This window comes from Cuculus canorus, chromosome 17 (genome assembly GCF_017976375.1).
Source record: "Cuculus canorus isolate bCucCan1 chromosome 17, bCucCan1.pri, whole genome shotgun sequence".
NCBI lineage: Eukaryota > Metazoa > Chordata > Aves > Cuculiformes > Cuculidae > Cuculus > Cuculus canorus.
This window is the reverse complement of record NC_071417.1, coordinates 5,484,042-5,505,373: the sequence shown is the minus strand read 5'-3', so window position 1 is coordinate 5,505,373 and position 21,332 is coordinate 5,484,042. Positions and strand designations below refer to the sequence as shown.

The following is a 21,332-nucleotide window of genomic DNA, read 5'->3' as shown; positions in this document are numbered from 1 at the left end:
CGGGTATTTCTGAATTTCAGCATAAAAGCAAGAAGCAGCTCTTGAAGGGAAGGTTTAAAGCAAACCCTATGAACAGTGCCTTGCTCATGCCCACCCCGGGCTTTTCAGTTTTCCTTTTGTGTGCTTTTTCAAAGCTCAGAAGCTCACATTTTGCTTTCAAACACAAAGCCCGCAGACTATGATTTCAAGATGACTGCTTCGGGAAAGGAGGGAGAGTCCTACCAGGCTGTTTTTCATGGCTGACCGAGCAGGATTCTCCTGCCGCAGACATGAAGGCCCCCTTGGAGAATATCTCTCCAGGTAGACAGCAGGTAATTGATCCTGCTCCTGTGAACAACGTCTTGTCATTTTTCAAGCACTTCAAGGAAAGACGGTTAATATCTTTGGTGCCAGGAGTCTGGAGAACACACAAAATCGCTGCTACGGCAGAGGAGGGAGAGCAGCTCTCATCCTTGAGCATCCGGCTGGCTGAACACTCGAAAAAGAGACCCAGACCAGATGCAACAGTGCTTAACTGGTGCACAAATAGGTGTCCTCTGCATTTGTTGCTGTATTTCAGCAAAACCTAACAAAAGGGATCTTTGCAACCTCCTCAACTGATGCAGATTCTTTCAAATCGCCTCCGGTTGTGTTGAGGATGCAATGCTCCTTGAAGGAACCAGTCAGTCCACACAAAGCCAAAAAATACACACCTTGAAAAACAGCAAGGGCCACACTAGCGATGGGGGCAAAGCTCACCTCATCCATGTGACAACGAGGGCATTAAACAGCAGCTTGTGCTCTTCTTTCTGAGAGTGGCAGAGCCCTTCCCTCCAACAAAGCAGGCATTTGAAACAGAAAGGACACGGTCCCATCAAAGGTAGGTCAAGTCTTTGGCGCAAACCACTCAACGGTGCCTTAGATCACGCGGCAGATGTAGCATACAAAATTAACCAGGTTTGCTCCAAGCCTGCACTCGCAGGTGAACCAAAGGGACCCAGGCAGACGGGTAACAGAGCACAGCGAGGCAGCTAAACACGACTTAAAAGCTTTTGAAGCTGCAAACACTGCAATGAACTGGGGCATGAAATTAATTTTAACTGTACTGAATAGGAGACAGGCCATAAAACTCCATGAAAATAAGAGACCGGTAACATTTTAGTAAGAGGAGAAATTCTGCCCGTAACTCCCCAGTCAGCTCTGTTAGCACAAGTGACTCATCCTGACTGAAAAGCAAAGCAAACAAGCAGGAAGAATTAAACCAGCGTTGCAAGGCAGAGCATCACAGTGGAGAAATCGAGGAATCCTGGCTTTGTGATATTCAAATGCCTTCCCACTGACACTTGCAAACATTTAACTGAGGAAAAAAAAATCCACTCCAGTAAGTGTTTAAAAAAAACAAGGAAAAAGGTATTTGTGAACAGCCCAGCCCTGCCTCATGCCCGGGTCTGAGGCTCCAAAGCAGCTTCATGTGGGAGCAGTTTGCAGTGACGTTTTGTGGCCAGAATCACAACCTAGATGACTTTCCAGCAACGTGCCAAAAGACTTTTTCATCATGGCTAAATCTGCGTAGGGTGAAGCTGTTCAGAAAAATCTGCATCCAATTACAGCTTGGCAAAATATAACTTGTGGCGTCCTGGCAGTCGTCCTTCTGGTGCTCTCATGCACCTGGCTGATGGCTCCCAGCACCCTGAGGATTTACTCCATCTTCTACTGAAATATCCACCTCCAGGCTATGGAGCAGAAGCTGCTCTTCTGGAGCAGAAAGGCACAAACACATTAAGAAGGAGGAGAGAACAAAAACCATCTTCAAACGCAGATGCAGAGATGTTGTAGGCAGGATTTGAACATCCAAGTGTGACTGAGTCAAAGCAGAGAAGTTTAATACCTTTTCCTCTTGGCCAAAGGACTCTGAATTATGTGCTTGGAAGAGTAACTGAAACATTGATTTTATATCTGCCTCCCAAGCATCCAGATGCCCTTTAAAGTGCGGCAGGGACACGAGAGACAGGAGAACCGGACACACTGATTTCTCTGCGTGTCCATCAACAAGTACCGAAGTGCAGCTCAGACCCCAGGACCTCTGAGACAGGCCCACGGTCAAAAGCAGCAAACATCTGGAGCCCACATCGCTCACGGGCCTTTCGCTGACCTAGATCCTTAAATGCACCCGCTGACATCTATAACCAGCTGAAGGCAGCTAATTGCGAGGTTTCTGGAAGGAGGAGATGGATGCTTTTCATTAAAATGTGTGGTTTCCTTCCCATATTTTTGCAGCATTAATCACAGCAAATATTAACCCCAAGCCCGTCTGCTCCAACCTCTCCTTGGTCTATCACCACCACCGCTACAGCCTCACAGGAGGACTGCCCGGGGCTGGGAGAACCCTACGGATGCGTAGGGAAGGGAAGGAGAGGAGTGCCTGCTCTGATGGCACAGGAAGCTGGTTTGACGGGGCTTCAAGTCTCATTACCGGTTCCACAGCTGAGCTGCGCAGTCGGTTCCCTCTCATTTGCGCCCGTCTTTCAGGCAGCAACCAAGGACAGGAAATCGTTTAAATCACAGGAAAATGTGATCACAAACCCACAAATATTGGCAGGGGAATGGAGAGTGGGTGAAGTATCTAGAGCTACTTTTAACTCATTCTTTCAAGAATAAAACTAGCAATCAGCCTGAAATGCCACCTGCAGCGCCTGGTTTGTGATGGCTGCGGAGAAGAGAGGGTCAGGGGACCCCGAAAGACATAACTGCCACATGCCATCAGTACCATGACTGAGTCACAACCAGCAATGTGGAGGGCATGTCCTCAGGCCAGCACTTGGTGCCATATGAGGCAGTTTTTCAGCCTTCAACCTCCCCTAAACTGACAGCAGATCAGACTTCCGAAAGCAGGGGGCTGCCAGCCCCTCTGCCTGGCATCACTGTGTCCCCCAAGAGTATAATCCACACCTGCTTCATTAGTTCTGCGCTGAATCAAGGAAGTGGAGCGGGTGGCTGGTTTTGTTTGCTTTTTTCACATCTTTGCAGCTTGAAGAGCACACCTGAGAGGCTGAGGCTGCAGCCAGCAGGGAGGACACAGCGTGTCCATTGAAGACATCGGCCAGAGGGCTGGAATGTCAAGAAACCCAGAGCACACACATGTCAAAACCCTGGTGGGTCCTTGCTTGAGACTTGTCGCAATGTCTGCCAAGCATGAACGACCACAGGTAAATGCATCTCCAAACACAAGGCACAAAGGAAACATCTAGAAGCAAAAAGCTATCAGGATTTCTCGGCTGCAGGAAAAGCAATCATCTCCCTCTGACTTCTCTGTCTGCTTGCCCTCCCCACCCAGCCCAGGAGATGATGCTCTCCTGGCACAGTAGCACCTTGGGTTTATTCATAGTGCCCAGGCCAACGCCGAGCACCTGAACATGACCCTCGCGTTTAAGGGTGCCAGTGCCCAGCACCGGCAGCGGGGCTGCTCGGGGACCCACTGAGCCCTGCGGGAACTGAAGGGCTCAGGGTGGCCCTTGCTTTGAATGTTATAAACTGCCTGGATGACACAGGAAGCCTTGGGTGGAGCAGGAACCAAGCAGGGCCAGGCAGCGAAGCAGCAGGGTCACGTCAAACCCTCCTCCTCCCTGCAGCCCTTGGGACAGACAGCACCGAAACCCTGCCAGTGCCTACCAGGCTCCCCTACAGCAGAACAGAACAGCAGATGTACGTGAACTCTTTCCCTACAGTCCCCTGGCATCAATTAACATACTGCTGGAAAGCAAAAGATTATTAACTTTTGTTAATAGATTATTAAAGGTGATTATCGCCAGCTGACCAAGCCCATACCAAAACAGAGACGCTGCAGGCAGCTCAGAGCAATCATCTGTTCATTCAAGGCACACAGAAGTTTCAGATCTGGTTTGACTCTTTAAAATTTCCTACAACAATCACAATTATCGCTATTCTCATTATCTCTTACATTTCTTCTACGTTCAGGAAGTCACTGTGGTTATTAAACGCAGCTTGATGATTAAATCGTGTATTGAGGTGATAAGTCAAATTAGATGATTGCAGAGTCTCGGTAAGTATCTTTGAAATAACCAGTTGTTATCAGACATTCAAGAGGTGCTTCATGAAAATGTAATTGTAATTGCAACTTTGCGTTTTACCTCATCTTTCCTGCACGCAAACGCACACACGCACACTCTGGCAGCAGATTTCGTACTTCACTATGCGTGAAACACAGAAGAAAGCACTCAAAAGTGAGCGCTCTCTGAGAGAATGCCAAGAGACCAGCCAGGACCCGCGGCCGCCCCCCGCCCTGAGAAAAATCAAACGGCACCTTCTGCATCCGTCTGAAGCTACGGCTCCCCTGGTTTGTGCTTCAGGCACTCAGAGCAGCGAAACAGCAGCTTTAAAAGGGTGCTTGCTATTCCTCGGCAGCTTTAATCGAGGTCTGGGAGCAAGCTAGCATCCCTCCCACTCCAGCTTAATGCTCAACCTGACATTTAGAATAGCCTTTTATTGCCACGTACTTACATTTTAATGTTTTCATGGTATTGCCTGGTGTCTGAAGGCTGGTTGTATAATGGCTGAAATAAATAAGAAAAATGAAGGCATAAATGGTACGGTCTGACATTTAGAAACTTAAACCCATCAGAAGCGCCGCTGCCTCGGTGCAGGTTCGTGTCTCTGAGCTGTGCCAGCCCGGGTGCCCATCCCCACGCCCCCCAACCTGCTCGTCGCCCCCAGCCCCGCTCCCGGCCGTACTGGAGGGTGCTGGCTCCCAGCAGCAGCGCTCGAGTCCCGGTGCATCCCAGCTCAGCCCGTGGGAGGGCAGGCAGCGCTCGAGCGAGCTGGCTCCGAACAAGCAATTTGCGACGTAATCCACATAAACACGGCACGGCGGAGTACGTGGTTGTTATTCACTGATTGAAAAACGCAGTGCGCTTTGGAACATATGACACGGGGGAGGCAAGGGGAAAGGGGGGCTTGGGGAGTGGGAAGAGACAGTCTGTGTGCTGCAAATTGTTATGGCTACACAGCAAAGCCTGCCTGGGCTCTCCCAGGAAGCTGAGCACAGGGAACCGCAAGCAGGACAGCTCTTTGCCCCCATAGTTTCCAGCAATAAAGGGGGGGTTGGCCCCTGGGCACGTCACTGCAGCCCCCAGCACCCATGTGTGAAGTAACGCTCTTGTTCATTCCTCAGGAGGGGCACTGGGCTCTGGTAGGACAAGGATTTTGCCTTCTGGGGAGCCCAGCGAGTGTGGCCATCTCCAACATCAGATGTGAGCATCCATCATGGGGCTGCTCCACCTCTCACACCCTCATTGGGGATGTGCTGGGGCCCAACATGAGGAGTCAAGAGGGCTGGATCCAGCCCTGGTCACTGTCCCCACTACCTGTCCTGTCTCATCTGCAGGATGCTGTGCCCTTGGGGAACCTGCCATCATACAGGGTCCCACCTCTGGAAGGGAGAGAATGCCACAGAGACTACGCTCTATCCCACCTGCTGTGATACACAGCTCAGGCCACGCTCCAGGAGCTCCCACCAGTTGTGTCCATGTAAGCAGACTGACAGGATGCTCAGGATTAAGCCTTTCAAAATTTTTCTAATCATCAGCTAAGCTTGTGTGAACATGTCCAAGACTGTGTTAATCAAAAGCTTGCCATGGCCCAACTGCCATTAGCAACTGAGCGCCTAATAAGCACCGCTCCTGTCCAACCACAGAAACATCACCCACGTTTTCAAGCAGTTCAGCGATCCAACATCTGTGGCCAAATACAGGCAGGGGTTGTGTGATGGCTGGGTCCTGGCTGAAGGCAGTATTCTGGCCATGGCTCGATACAAACCAGCTCCTTCCTACTCCGGTCATACGTTGAGGTGACACTCTAGATCTACTCAGTTTCATCTCAGATTAAACACCGGAAAAGAGCAAAACATCTGCTGAACATCTGCTTAATCAGGTGAGCAGCACTGGAGAGGACAGGACCTGCAAACACAGGTGGGTCGCTTTCTCCTCCAGTTTGGAGAAGGTGTTATTCTCACCTCCTCTATGGTATCTCCCCATCACCATCACAGGTGCCAGACGGAGGCTTGTTTTTCCACACAGCAAGCCCGTTCCTACTACCCTGCAAAGAACAGACACTGCCTCACCTCTCCTTGCATGCACTGGGACAGTCACATCACCTTACACAGAAAGAAGACTGTGTGTAGCTCTCCCTACATCCTGCAGCCCATCACCACGGCATCTTGGCACCAGCAAGTCATCAGCTTCTTTTTCAGGCTGCCCTTGGACACGTCCCTCTTCACTAAGAAAGCACAAGTAATCCCCAGGTGGAAGAGGCACACAGGGAAGCCCAGGCAGACAGATGTGGCGAGACAAACCACTGTATCTCGGGAGGGCTGCTGGCAGCGTTCGGGCATCTGTTACCATGTGAGGGGATGGCAGGCTCCATGTCTGCCAGGAGACACTTGCAAGCAGAAATATAGCCACCCAGTGTTGGCAGAGCCAGAGTAGATGAGAGGGACAAGCGGGTCCTCCAGGAGGAGACATGTTCTCAGTAGTGTCCTTTCTCCAGGGGTATATCTATCACAAACCCTCACAGATCTGCTGGTCCAACTCCAGGCTCAGAGCTGGCTGTGCACTTCATGCTTGGAAAGCTCAGAGAACACAGACATCCGTCTCATCACGTAGCTTCAGAGAGGCAGGTCTGCACCACAGACAGAAGAAATCAAGTCGTAGCTCTGGAGCATCACGTCCACGGTCACCCTGGAAGGGTTCAACTGGAGGAACTGCTGGACGGCCTCAACCAGTGTCTGCCTCTTGGAAGAGGACTGGAGGAACCGGACATATTGATAAATAAAACTGCCTCTCTTCCCTCTGTGCTCATAAAAATCAAAGCTAATAAGCTGGCTTGCGGCGAGCCAGAGACCTGGAAGGAAGGGGCGGAGTATGCGTCTTGTTTTGTGCCTGGGTTAGAAGATCCTCATGGGCTTGTGGACCCCACAGATGCCCTAATGCCAATCTGCTCCCCAAAGGGTGTTGCCGATTCTTTTCCACTACTACTTACATGCAATATAAACCGCCACTTAAAATCTTAGTTAGCAAACCCAAGTGTTAAACAGACAAGGGCTGGAACATACCACTTGAAAAGAAAAGCCCAAGCATTCAGAAACACGAGACTCTGGGACCCAAACTCAAGACGCACATAGCACCAGCACCTCAAAGAGATATCTGTCTCCACAACAGCCTCAGCGCTGCACCTCAGCCCATGCCAGGAGCAAGCCCAGGAGTCCAGTCCTACCTACCTCATAGAGAACACATCCTCACAGACTAAAGAATTAAAGAGACTTTGTTCTCAACAGGGCAGAGACTGAGAAAGAGCATCCTCCCCCAGAGCTGGCCACAGCCTGCACAGAATCACACCTTTCTTAGTGACTAAGCAGCAGGAAAGCTGGCAGGTCAGGTGGGTAAGGTGACACGTTCAAAACATCCTCAGTGCTTCCATGGGGTAAGGGACACGTAATGCATTTCTCTAGGGGATGAGATTCAAGAAAATATAATTGCAATTCAAAGCTATTACTGGAAAAACTTAGATTTATTGGAAGTTCTTTAAAAATTAAGCAATTGAGACCTTTCATTTTGTTTTCTGGCCACTGCAGCGTTGAGACTACACACTCAATGATATTTCTCCCTGCGGAAAACATGGGTTCATTTTTTGATTCGTACTGCGACATCGCAGGGGTGAGATGAGTAGAGCCCTGGTTTATTGAATCACAACCTCCTCCTGACCTAGAGGAGAGCACCAGCTGCCCGAGACCTGAACTGGATCCCTGCTTCCCAGGGAACCCTGGGCAGGGGTGATTCCCACTCTGGGGACGGGGAGCCAAGTAGAGGGCAGCAGCCGGGACCACATGGTACGTTCTGCATCAGCCGGGGCTGGTGGGGGGACGAAGTGCAGGCCCAGCCAAGACCCCAGCAGACAGGAGCGGCACTAGCGAGGAGTGAAAAGTAAAGGCATCTAGGGATAATTCTGCACGTTTAAAACCCCAGGAGCACAAACCCAAGGATCCTCCAAAGAGCACTGGACACAAATGACACCTCTAAGATGAGTGCAGGTGTGTAAGGTCAAAGCAGTGAGAAGTGAGGAACCAGCAACAAACACTTGGTGCTTGAGATGCTCAGCTCAAGGGCACCAATTCCACACACCTCAGCCTGAAAGCTCAGAGGAAGCTGTTTAGAAGACTGAATGCAGGAATTAAGAGTTTCCTACCAGAGTTGCACCACCTTCCAGCAGCTTCCAACTTAATGGAAAATCCATGACACAGACACCAAACTTCTGGGTAAATCCCTATTTATGCTCTACTAGATGACTTTCAATACCGTTCCTTCCAGCTAATGTTACAGGGAGCCTCAATAAACCCACTGATGTGCTCAGGTGATAAGATTTCTTCTCTGCTCAAACACAAACCCCTCGGAGCAACCTGCTGCCAGCAGGACAGGAGGCAGAGCCCCACCATGGCCCCTCTGCCCTGTTAGCGCACAAGCCAGGGATGCTGCCTCCAGCTCCATCCTCCCAGCAGCACCCAAGACCTTTTACCACCTCACCCTGCTCACAGCCACAGTTTGCTAGCACTGAGGTAAACTCCGGCCTCTCTCTGCCATGACTACCCAATTCCCACCGTGACCTCTCGCCCTGCACCATCAGACCCTGGCAAGCTGCCCTGCTACAAAGCCGAAGTGTATCTGTCCCCACCACTGTTGCAAATGCAATAACCAGAGCTCTCTGAACCACTGAAAGCAAGATGCTGGCAGCCAGAGAGGGGCCAACAGCAATCCAAGACCCTGCAATTCAGTGAGAGCCACTGCTGCTCCTTGCTGAGGTTTGGCACAGGATCAGCACCAGGCTGTGCCAGTCTCCCTGCAGGAGATCTCTGGGTCACAGCAACTCCAGGGATGGGGCACATTGTGTGGGACATGGTGGACCAGACACGTACATCAGGTGCAACACGCAAAGCTGCTCTCCTTCCTGGAGCTGCTTCCTTTCTAACTCAGAAGATGATCTGACTGTTCATTTTGTCTCCCAGTGGCTGCTGGCAGGTCCTGGGTGCTGTTTCGCCCAACACAGCATGGGGGCTGGGCCATAGGAAGTGTCTCTCTCTGGGCAGACAGATGAGAGTCTGCAAAATGCACACAGAGCCCAATCTGGGTTTTGCAGGGTTTCCTCAGCAGAGCTTTTCCCTGCCCTCTGAAGAGTAAGGCAGGGAGACAGAGGAAGGGTTTGCACTGGGCTCTGCTACAGCTCCCCCTGACAGAACCCAAGGATAAAGCATCAACAAACAAGAAAAAAGAAATAAAAGAGAAAAGTAAAAAAATAGAGGAAAGAAAGGAAATGAAACATCTTTTGGTTGAGAAAGCACCAGCCCAGGCACTGCCAATCTTTAGAGCAGAAAGGGAGCAAAGGGTTTGACCCCGGTGACTCAAAGGAAAAATAATGAGTGCTACCTCCTCAAACAAGGAAGCGGGCTTTGACACGTAGCAGAGAGCACTAATTCCCCTGTGACCTCTCCTTTACACACTCGGGGATGATTAGCACCCCCTCCACAAGGCAAGTCCAAACTGCAGCTGCCGAGGACTATGAGCTGACTGCTCCACGCTGCCCTGGCTGGGATGCCTCCCCCTCTGCACCCCTCAGCCAGGGCAAAGCAAGAGCCGCTTTATCAGACCACGGCTGCCCTGTTCCCATCCTTCCAGCAGCATCGCTGCAGACACCTTTTCCCAGCACCCTTCCCCAGGACTCAGCCCCTCAGGGGTTGTTTTCAGCCACCCCTCCAGAAATCCAACACTTGACTTACAGCTGGATTTCGCTGGATGAGGGGGGCAGATCAAAGCTGACAATTAATTATAAGTTGTTTTTCTCAGCCTCTCTGTGCATGATGGAGACAGAAATAGGATGTGCGCGAGTCCCGATACCTGCAGGTCATCGCAGCGGTGACCAGGTTGCACTTGCAGAGCACCCTCCAGCACACTCCTCTGCTCACGGTGAGCTGGGACACAGGAGAGCTGTCCCAGCACCCATCCCTCCCACGCAGCACCACGAGGCCCCAGCAGATGAAGCCAATCAGCATTCCAAGCTGAGGCAGGCTGTGCCAGAGCCCCTTCTACCACCCAGCTCCGCCGCAGCGTGCGAGGAAGGAGCCTAAGGGTTAAGGCTCTGTGTGTACGCCTGCCTGCAGTTTCAGTACTCATCTCAGCTGCTTTGCTTCCTGCCTTGGTGCGGTGCCAGAGGTCCAGGCCAGCAGCATGCTTCCTTCTGATGGCTCACACACACACACAGGGTGCCACGCTCACCACCCAGGGATGTTTGGCCAGGCTCCCGCTCCCCACAGCGAGGTGACACTCACCAGCTCCACCTGGGGCCCCAGTCCCTCCAGGATCCGGTGGGCAGCCTCTGCCTTCTTCTGCAGGGAGGAAAGGAGAGAAGGGAGAAGAAAAGTTATTTCTGCCATCGATCACAGTCGCAGCCTTCTGCTCCAGGTCTCTCCTGTGCCAAAACCTGTCCTCAGATCCCTGAAGAACTGCTGCAAATCCCACTCTTGCCTGAAAGCGGGCGGAAAGATTCAGCTCAGCCTCTGGCCCCACAAGGAAGCTCCATGGGCAAAAGGCTCCGGCACTCGAGTTATCGCAGCTTTAATGAATCGAAGTTCTGCCCTGGACGCAACCCAAACCCCTGACCCCTCCGAGTGCCAGGCAGGGGGATCACAACCGCTACCTCTGCACAGCCGCCATGTGAGGAGGAGGGCAGGTGAGCCGGCGCACACACAGAGATGCCCTTTCTAGGATTCATTGCTTTACGAGCATGTGATCATTGGATTTGAGCTGCCCTTGGCTCCTGTCTTGCTCTCGCTTCTCTCCCCTCCCCGCTGCAAGAGAGACCTTCTCTGCCCCCTTCCGCCCCAGCCAAGCTACCTAGTGCTTATTAGAGGAAAAAAAAAACCACCCTGAAACACGTGTCAGGGGTTGTGCAGTGGTTACTAATTAAACAGGCCTGAAAAGAAGACATGGGTTGGTTGCAGCAGGAGTCTAAATAAAAGATGACATTTTCAGTAAACAGCAATTCCTTGCAAAGCCAGGCTCTTCACTGGGGGTTACTGACAGTCCGATAAATCCAGAGCTGCACAGGGCTGAGCTGATAAAGCCAAGTACCTGGCAGCAAGAGGGGGTGAGGAGATGGATTTTCAGAGGTGTTGTTCAAAAAAATTGGCAGTTTTAACTATCTTGGGGTAGGGGGGAAGAGAAAATCCACAACTGCCTAAAACGGGGGAGAAAGGGCACTGTGCAGGGCAGACCTTCCCCAGGATTTAAACAGGTTTGGGAGCTGGAGGAAGGGAAAATCCTAGCACATTCACCATTCTAACTCAATAAGCACTAAAGCTGCAGGATGGGAGCTGAGCCCCAGGGGTGGGGAGCTGGGCAGGGCTGGGCTCTGGGCTCCCTGGCAGAGCCACGGGGCTTTAACAAACCCCAGGTGAAGACCCTGGCAGGGCAAGGAAGGGATTTCAGCTCTGGGGATCTGGCTCAAGTTGCTCTCTAGCATCGGATACACTGAGCTTCCCAGGGTCTCAGCACAGGGGATACCTCACCAAGAGCTGGCGCATCGCCCTGCCAGCTTGCCCCGGCATCCGCCTCCCTCAGTGGGCTTCCCAAAGCTTCACCTACCCCCTCGCCACCAGCTGTTCCTCAGAAGTGCCAATGCAGCCGTTGGATGTGCAAGCTCCTCGCCGGGGCTTTGCACACCCACACAGTCTCATCTGCCAGCATGCACTTTTGCAGAGTTGGCCCCGGAGCAGCTGCATGAGTCACCCTGCGCGCGGCCAAGCTCAGGGCCCGGCAAAACAGCCCCAGCCCGGCTGCAAAACCCATGCCAGGTGCCTCACCGCCACAAGGACATGCTTCCAGCTCCTTTATTTACCACACTCTTGGGAGGACACAAAGCTTTATTTCAATTTAGAAACAACTTCAAGGATGCTATGGGAGATGTAACCACAAAGCGTGCCTGCTCTGGCACCGTCCCCACACGATGCTCGCAGCAGCCCTGCTCTTAACGCATCCCCCGCCTGCTCATCCGCAGCGCTCCTGCGCAGCAGCCCTCGGGGCTCACAGATGTCACTATCGCTGCGTGTCCCTTACAGGCAAGGACACACACACGTGAGAAGCAGAGCAGTTAGTGAAGCTGTGACAGAGCCTAAAGCGCAGCTGGAGCCAGTCCCGGAGAGCTGCTTTGCCCTCCTGGCCTCTCCCAGTCCCTGCTCCAACCCAGGAGGACCATGGGCAGGGTTGCCCAGGGAAGCTGTGGCTGCCCCATCCCTGGAGGCCAGGTTGGATGGGCCTTGGGCAGCCTGAGCCAGTGGGAGGTGTCCCTGCCCATGGCAGGAGGGTTGGAACTGGATGACCTTTAAGGTCCCTTCTAACCCAAACTATCCTATGATTCTATGCCCCCGGCACCCGGGGACAGGCAGACGGTGCAGCCCCCCATCAGCTCAGCCCCACACCTCCAGCACGCTGCTCACTGCGCACCACGCTTCTGTCCAGTGTCAGACCAGTGGGGAGATGCTTGCAGGGACCACAGGGAAAGCATGGCTATCCAAGCAATGGAGATCGGTCTTTGGAGAGCAAGCGAACCCCAGAACAATGCCCGGGAGGGGCTGGGAAACAGCTGAGACAGACAGAAGCACCAGCCCTCGCCTGGGGCTCAGGCTCCCAGGAAAGAACTGTGTGTTTACATAGAGCAACTACATTTTCTGCACTGCAATCAACTGCTCCCAACTCATCTCCCGTGCCAGTTTGCTGCCAATGTGAGGATGCTTTGGCACATAAGGGAAAAGAGGGACTGGACCCCACCTGACCCAAGGGGGAAGCAAAGGGACCTTCGGCACCAGGACCTACCTGCAAAGAGCAGCATTTGCAAAGCTTTAGATCAACGGTGTATAATACAGGGCCCGAGGGAGGAGAGACACGTATCTACCCTCCTCATAAAACAGAACCGCTACAGAGTCTGTGCCTCTTGCACACAAGATTCCCTCCCTGGAAGGAGATTTCCCACTGGGTTGATGAAGATGGGACAGCCCTGGCTAATGCTACCCCTGGCCCTGCCAATCCCAAGGATGCTCCAGTAGATGATAGGGAAATTAAACCCCAGCAAACACAGCCTGAGGAACAAACACAAGAGCTGCACAGCCCAGTCTGGCTCCCCCTTGAAGCATTAAGACGTTTCCACTGCTGCACATCTGACTCCATCAGTGAGAACGCACCCCTCGGAAATAATCACGCAATGGAAAACTCTCAGACAGAGCCTAATAGTTCGGTCTCTATAAGCTATAAAATCTGCTCACCTCGAAGAACATCAGCACGGTGAGTTTGGAAGTCTTAAACAATTAAGACTGGGGGTAAGATTTTCAAGGGGGGATCGCTAAAGCTGCTAGAAAAGACAGTGCATCCACTGCCAAGAGTGTGATGTGGCCAACCATCCTCGTGTCCACCACCATCTGCCAGCGAGTGGGAAGCATCAGCTTCCCTGAATATATTCTGGTGCATATCTGGGATAAAAATCAGCACCCTGACCAGTCACAGGCAGTGTAATTGTGGGAAGAGGATTGCAACCCAAGGTTGAGGCAGCTGGTCCCACCAAAGGGCCACTCTCGTGGGCGCCAGTGCTGGTGCAAGAGGCCCTGGCAGTGGCGGACGGCACTGGGAACTGACGATGCTGGAGGACCGTGTGTACAATGCAATTAACTTCGAGAAACAGCCAAGTGTGTTCAGCTGCTGCATTTGCCATGTTTAGACAACTTAATGAGACAACCCAGAGGCAAATCACCACAGGCAGAACATGTGGTGAATCAAGAAGAATGACATAATTTGTCTTGCATTAACCGACTGTAACGTACGCGTCTCCAGAACGAAAGATCAGGAGGGGAAACTATTCCAAGCACGTCATATCTTTGTATGTACACAAAGAAATGCCTCTATCTTGAAAGTCACCCAATTAACACTTGACACCCACAGTAATTGCTGATGCTTCTTGCTGCATTTATCAGATCATATCGGAACTGTAATGAGCCGTCTGAAAGACCATGCAGACCAAGGTGGGAGCTGGCAGCAGAACCGGGAAGGACATACTATGCCAGCAGAAGGTTCCCGCTGCTCTGGGGCTCATCCTGGAGAGCAGACAGACACAGGGAGACACATCCCTGCCTGGGGACCCAGCTAGCCAGAAGCCTCACTGGGGAATTTAGGCACCATTCAGATGCAAGGGCAGCCCCTACCTCTCCCCACAGCTGAAGACCACTGGCAGCCCTGTTAAATCCTTCCCTTTCCACTGGCGCAGCCACCCAGCGCTCTGTCCCAATACTGATTTCATCAGATCAGTGACTGACCCTGCAGAAGGAAACCAGAAGGTTCATCCTACGGCTGCTGAATAAACCCACCCACGCCTACAATCCCTGTTATTTAACAGAAAGAAATGTACATCAGGCAGCAAATCCAGCCATTACTTCTGGGGAGATGCATGAAGATCCCCACCGCTTTATAGCCCCTCTGCAGCTTCACAGCAAGCAGCTAATGACCCCCTTTCCCGATTCAGCATTGCTACAGCCCTGAGAGCAGTGGCGGCTGCAGAAGGACTGAAGCCCTGGGGCTGACTTTTGCTCCCATTTACCATCAGTCACTTTACTCCAGTACAGCGCCTCTGAGGTTCGCACCGGCACAGGCCAACCATGGGCACAGACACCACCTCTGGTGAGCGTTTAGGCACGATGCAGCTGAAGAGGGGAAGCCCATCACCTTTTAGTCCTCCACGCGCATTTTTCAGAAGGATCAAGGTGTCTCAAGAAGCATGGCTGAACCTCAAACACTGATCTATGTCACTGGGAGGCCCGCGGATACAAAAAAGAACCCACAGATGTGGCAAGCAGCAGCATCTGCCCCCCAAAACCCTCCTTCCCCATCTTCCCAGGGGCAGGGGCACAGGCGGGCAGACCGCCGCTGGGGAGGCTGTGCTCTTACCCTGTCTCACGCTCCTCCAACAGGCCTGGAGCTAAAGATATCTTCGTCAATGACAGCAACCTCCCTGCAGACTCCAAGAACATCAATTCTCACCTAAAACGCATTTGGCTTCCAAAGCAAACTCCAGCCCCTCGCTTTCCCTTTGAAGAAACCTAAAATAGGCTTGGGAGGGGGAAGCGGGCAGGAGAGCAACTTCCCGGCCATGTGAGCTCCCGCGGGGATGACGAGCCTACCCCACAAAGCAGCGGAACATCCAAATCCAGAGAAGGGAGAGTCTGGGATTTTGCGTGGGCTCTTCTTAAAGCAAAGTTTAAAAATGGAAGAGAAGGAAACACAAGAGTTATTTTGAGAAAGCGGATCTGAAATTAGGAGGCAGCATTTTTTTGGACTGACTCCAGCCATCGCTCCATGCACTGCAAAGCTGCTGCAGCTGAACTGCGCTCCCGGGGTTATTTATAGCAGCCCGTAGGCAGCAGCGCTGCAGAATGGAAGGGTTTCTATTTGGGACCGGGCTTGTCCTGCGTGGAGATAAGCAAAGCCCTTAGAAAGGCAGAAGAGCTGCACACAGGGTGGCGCTGGGAAAAATTCCTGTCCGGGCAGCAGGAGCTCCCGGAGGCAGGCGGAGCTGCAGGAGTGGCACAGCAAAGAGACCTGCGGGAGCTGGACGATGTTTAAAGCAAAATTCAAGAGAAGTGTGGCTGAGGTCAGCAGAAATCATGGAAACCCTCAGGCGAGATACCTTTTTATATTAAGCAGAAAGGCAAACAGTCTGAGGGCATCTAAAGGCGCTGCCTCTGTGCCAAGATCTGCCGGGACCAAAGCACGACCTGGCAGTGCTGGTGTCATGGTGAAAGATTTTCATTTCTACGCCCACAGATACTAATTTTTTTCCCTTTAAACCTCAGCACCCTCTCTCCAAGAGCCAAATCACCCGAACCGTTTGCTGCCCTTCCCACAAAGCAGGTGGGATGAGCCCTGGCACTGTGGGAAGGGAAAGCAACTCCCTTCCCTCTCCCCAGCTCCCACAGCCAACAGGGATGGCCACCACCAGTGTTCCCCAAACTGCGGTTGCCTGAGGATGTGTGCCCTCCCCTGCCTTTTCCTTGAATCCAAGCGTCCCTGAGCATCAGGGGACACGAGCCAGCCTCAGTGGAATGTGCCAGGCTCCTCACCTGGCCCAGGGGCTGATGGTCTCCAGAGGTGCCCGTGGGATGTGGGTACCCTGCATGCTCCCCACTGCCCTGTGCTTGGCTGGACCCATCCCCCCACGGCACCAGCGGTGACACAGCCCCATCCCTGCGGAGCAGGCCTGCGGATTCATGCAGTGGTGGTTATGAATGTCTAATCACAAATAGTAAGAAAAATGAGGAAATAGGTCACACTGGGGCCGTGTGTGAATAGCAGTCTCCCCAATTCTGTGCATAGCGTGACAAGACAGCTCAGTCATTGCCACCCAGCCTCTGTGGTCAGCTCTCTTGCACTCCATCCACAGCCCAGCGGTGAATTTCCCATCGTAGGTGGGTTTCCACTCACACACTGACCTAGCATCACGCTCTGCCGTCTGCAAGTTTACAGTGCCAGTCAAAGGCACATTGATTTTAAAGCAAGGTGCTAACAGGGCTCTGCCATCGCAAAAAAATCGCAAAAAAATGTGGGCATTTGAGAAATCAAAGTCTCCACACTGGAGCAGTTACAAGAAAGCTCTGGTCACCAAACCCAGGGATTTGGAGCCGCAGGGTCTGTGCTCCTCCCTCTGACAGATTTGGGTTCTCTGTACTTCTCACCCTTATTTCCAGGAAAATGCATTTCCAGGACATGGCATTATCCAGTCTGGGTTAGTTGTGGACAAAGCCTCTAAGCCAATGCATCTACTGGGAATTCCAGATCTGGAAGTAGACATTAAAAACAGACATCAGGACCATCAGAAAACCCACCAAAACAAAAAAGGATTCTCAATGACTCCAGGCTAAATGTTTCAATTTTGTCTTTTTGGAAATCTTGCCGTCACGCAGAAGTGTTCACAGCACCCAACCTCTGACCTTCCTTGTTCCCCTCGCGACTAACTGAAAGCCTGTGTGCATCACTGAGCCACTATGAGGCAACCCCAGAGTAAAGGTTATTAGAAACAAACTGAACAAGGCCCTTTCAGCAGCCAAATAGGAAATGCCACCACCCTGACTACCACGTAAACTAGAACTTGAAAAAAAAATCCCTGCAGATTTAATGCTTGAAAGCAGTTTCACTGATAAGGTTTTATTTACTGCACCAGCTCTGTGCTGGCGATGCAGCCCGATTCGTCCCTTTCTAATGTAAATCGGGAGTTCATAGAAAATCAGAGTTATACAGACATAAAATCCCTGTGGGATCTGAGTCACACTCAGTGCCTTTGAGTAGTTAACGGCTAGATTATACTTTGCAATGCTAAAAGCGTTCGTTTATTTATTCTCTTATTTATGGATGGGGCATTAATGCTTTATGAAGGTATTCGAGGAGGCTAAACGGATAGCTGGGAACACGCTCTGCACAGACACAACAGCAGCAGGGGGTGGAAAAAGTTCAAAACAACCCTTTGAATTCCAATTTTACAGCATAATGCTGAATTTATAGATAGATAGCTGTGCCCTTCTGAGGAAACAAGCACCGAGACAGAAAATGAATTAAAATTTCATCTTATTGATTTCCACCAACTCAATCCCAAGAGCAAGACAGACACTGCTGCCTGCTCCCACCGCCTGCACTGCATCAAACACAGTTTTTGGAGGGCTGACAGAAGAGGAGGTATGGGCTTGCGTGGCCACCAGCTGTCAGGCACCTACGGCGTGCAGGGGTGAGGTGGGAGGGATGTACCCCAGCAGGACCCGTCCCATTCGCAGCACGCAGCATCCCCTTTCTGGCATGGCGGTGGAGAGCGAAGTCACACTGTGTCCTGACATGACCTCGCCCTCTCCGATAAAAGAGCTCAATGTTTTAGAGGAAAGTGGACATGTGCTTGTCTGCAGGGACAGGTCTGATAACGGATGGAGGCTGCTTTTTATCTGGTCTCCAAGAAGGAAACCTGCCTGTCTCTGGTGCACAGCAGGTCTGCAAAGACCCTCCAACCCCCTGGATCCAGCTTGCAGAAAGCTGGTGATGGGTACGTGCAGGCTCCGTGTCATCACGATGGTTGGAGAGAAGGCACAAGTTCACCTGTGTAGCCAGTGGGGACTTCGGACATGCACAGGACTTGGAGGAGAATTCACGCAGTAAAGGGATGCATTGGTGGGCTGCTGGTACGGCCAGGACTGCCACGGCGCAGCATCCTCCAAGACAAGCTGACAAGAAGAGCTCAGCCAGCCCAGCATCTCAGGGAAGGCAACGGCAACACTGCCCTCCTCCCCGTGCTTAGCAAGGGACCTGGAAATTTCCATTTAAAGCACAAAAACATCTTGAATCCTAGGTAAGCTCAATTGATTTCAGGGGAAGACAGACGCAAGGAATCCCGTGAACAGCCCAGTGGAATAAAGCCACAGCTGAAAATATGCACAGAGGATCTGCCCTGGTTGTGGGGATGTGAGGTGAAGGTGGCTAAAGTCTCTCGATACAATAATGCATCCCAGAGGGGGAAATCAAAGCCTGCAAGGAGGCCGTGCCACACTCCCACCACCCCAGAGGTGCCAGATCCAGCAGGGATCAGCTTCCCCCTGCACAGGAGACACTAAACATCACTCACACGGTTTAGTTAAGATCATAGAATCCTAGAATGGTTTGAGTTGGATGGGACCTTAGAGCCCACCCAGTTCCACCCCCCTGCCATGGGCAGGGACACCTCCCACTGGCTCAGGCTGCCCAAGGGCCATCCAACCTGGCCTGGAACCCCTCCAGGGATGGGGCAGCCACAGCTTCTCTGGGTAACCTGTGCCAGTGCCTCACCACCCTCATTATGAAGAATTTCCTCCTTATGTCTGATCTAAGTCTTCCTCTCTCCAATTTAAAGCCATTTCCCCTCTTCCTGTCACTCTACGCCATTTTACAAGTCCCTCCCCAGCTTTCTTGTAGCCCCTTCAGGTACTGGAAGGTCATTATAAGGTCTCCTCACAGCTTTCTCTTCTCCAGGCTGAACCACCCCAACTCTCTCAGCCTGTCCTCGTATGGGAGGTGCTCCAGCCCTCCGATCATCCTTGTAGCCTCCTCTGGACCCGTTCCAACAGTTTCATCTCCTTCTTATGTGGAGGATTGCAGAACTGGACACGATACTCCAGGTGGGGTCTCATAAGAGCACCTGCATTGCTGTCAGCCTCTCACAGCAACCAAGACGCCTGCCACAAACCAATTTGCCCTGGTAGCTCTGCACCATCCTGCTGGCACCCGGCTCCTGGAGAGAGGATGCTGAGGATTGGCAAACACACCCCATCCTGCACCCGCGCACCCTGCGGCCAAAACAGTCCTCTGAGCTCCTCGCTGTGCTGTCTGAACCATCTTGGCAATTTTAGCACCCATTACTGTTTGCAAACATCATTCTGCCTCTTCAAGGACTAAAAGCACTTTTGAAAATAGATCTCAGATGCTTCTGAAAATGCTGCCCACTGTTTATTCTCAGTTTAGTCTATGGATTGTACCAAAAATGTTAGCTTCCATTCTCATACATCCTTTCAGAAACAGTAGAGTTTGCACTCACAGATGAAATTTTGGCTTGGACGCATGTGTATTTTTCTGCGTTATACTGCAAACATTTCCCAAAAGGTACTTTTTTGGATGCAACTTCACAGCTCATCTGTGGAGACGATCTCTGGTCAGCACATACCCAGGGCAGGAGGCACCCGGCTCTCAGCGATCACAAAGAAGAGTATCACCTGTTTCTCTATAAACCAAGTTTCTGAAAACCTTCCCAAATGCAACCACAGCCTCATAGCGCAGCCTTTCACTGCCGTCCAGAAGAGCTTTGCTCTGTTCTTCCCCAGCAGGATCTGTACAGTCAACTTTTTCTACCTGGAAATCAATTACTTGTCCAGCAGAGTGTAGCAAGAAGGGATTACGGGTCACGTTTTCCACAATTATCCTCTCCAACGCCAAGGAACTTCTCAAATTGCACATGTTAAATAGGTCACAAGAGGGAAAATCAGCATGATAGGTGTTCAGCATGAGAAAATCTGATATAGGCCAGCGCCAACCTGCATCCCAAGCCCTCATCCATACCCAGCGCGGCACTGAGAAGAATATATAGACTTCCCTGATGAACCATAAGCTAAAATTAGAAACCATTCACCCCTGCAAAGCCACAGCTATCGCCAAAAGGAAAGTAGGTCACAGAACGGCTGGCTAACTTGATTTTCCGGTGTTTCTAACTGCTCTGTCCTCATGTAACCTCCTCTCTCCCATGGACCGTTTTTGGTGTCTCCTTTGTTCAGGGTATAAGTGCACGCAGTGTGTAACTCCGGCACAAACTGGCAGGAGCGGTGGGAACGGGCACAGCAGCACCCGCCTGCTCAGCGAAACACAGACCCGTGGTTCACGAAAAATCAAACCAGAGCCAGGCGACAGCCCCTCCACAAAGCGCGCTGCCTCCCACATGCTCTGGCATCGGCACAAGCGCTGGCTTTCCCCCCTTCCACAATATTGCTTGTTAAAGATCATTTCATGCTTTGCCAGCTCTTCTGGGGTGCTTTGCTCTCTCGCCTCTTCCCGAGGCCTGAATATCCTCTTTTTTTTTTGCATTTTTTACCACGCGCTGCCTCCCTCAAGCGAGCCGCAAGCTAAGCCATGTGAGTAAATCAGGCTTTTCCTCCCTTTGCATGTAGGCTGGAGGTCTGGCTCAGCCCTTGCAGTCACTTCTTCTGCAGGCAGACCTCAAGGCATCCAACTTTACTGTTTTTCCACAGCACAGAAGAGGCGGAAAGGCTTAAAATTTGGCTCAGTGACCATTCCCACTCTACATCAGTGCATCTCTAGTGGCCGGCTGCCCTTTGCTCCTACCAACTCGCCTTGCAATTAAGTGTACAGCTGTAGCAAAGCCACAGGTTAGCACATGCGTGCCCGAGGCTCTCCCCATGGCTTATCGATGGCTGGCTACACCCCGAGAGTCTGCTGCCACCAAAGCCATCCAAAGCAACCTGACATCTGACCACCAGCTGCTCTTTCTCACCCACAGTCCTGACTAACGCTGCTCCCACATCCTCTCCTTTTCCAGCTTTCCTCCTCCTGGCTCCAATGGGAAGAGCAATCTTCACTGAAAGGCATCCCAACCACGTCCAAGGGAGGGCAGAGGCCGACAGCTGAGCTCAGGGATGCCCTTTAGAAGGACAATTGCATCCTGAATCCCATCTTTGTTACTGG

General features: G+C 51.9%; 1 protein-coding gene across 17 annotated transcripts in view; it reads right to left on the bottom strand.

Annotated features, from left to right (window-relative positions):
- Window positions 1-21,332, bottom strand: part of NCOR2 (nuclear receptor corepressor 2) — a 251,275-nt gene that overhangs the window by 101,683 nt on the left and 128,260 nt on the right. For all 17 annotated transcript variants that reach the window (XM_054082546.1, XM_054082556.1, XM_054082558.1 and 14 more), the window contains exons 7-8: window positions 10,367-10,423; window positions 4,498-4,550 (exon numbers count right to left, since the gene is read on the bottom strand). In XM_054082546.1, coding sequence (XP_053938521.1) covers window positions 4,498-4,550; window positions 10,367-10,423 — 110 coding nt within the window. The remainder of the gene's footprint in view (window positions 1-4,497; window positions 4,551-10,366; window positions 10,424-21,332) is intronic.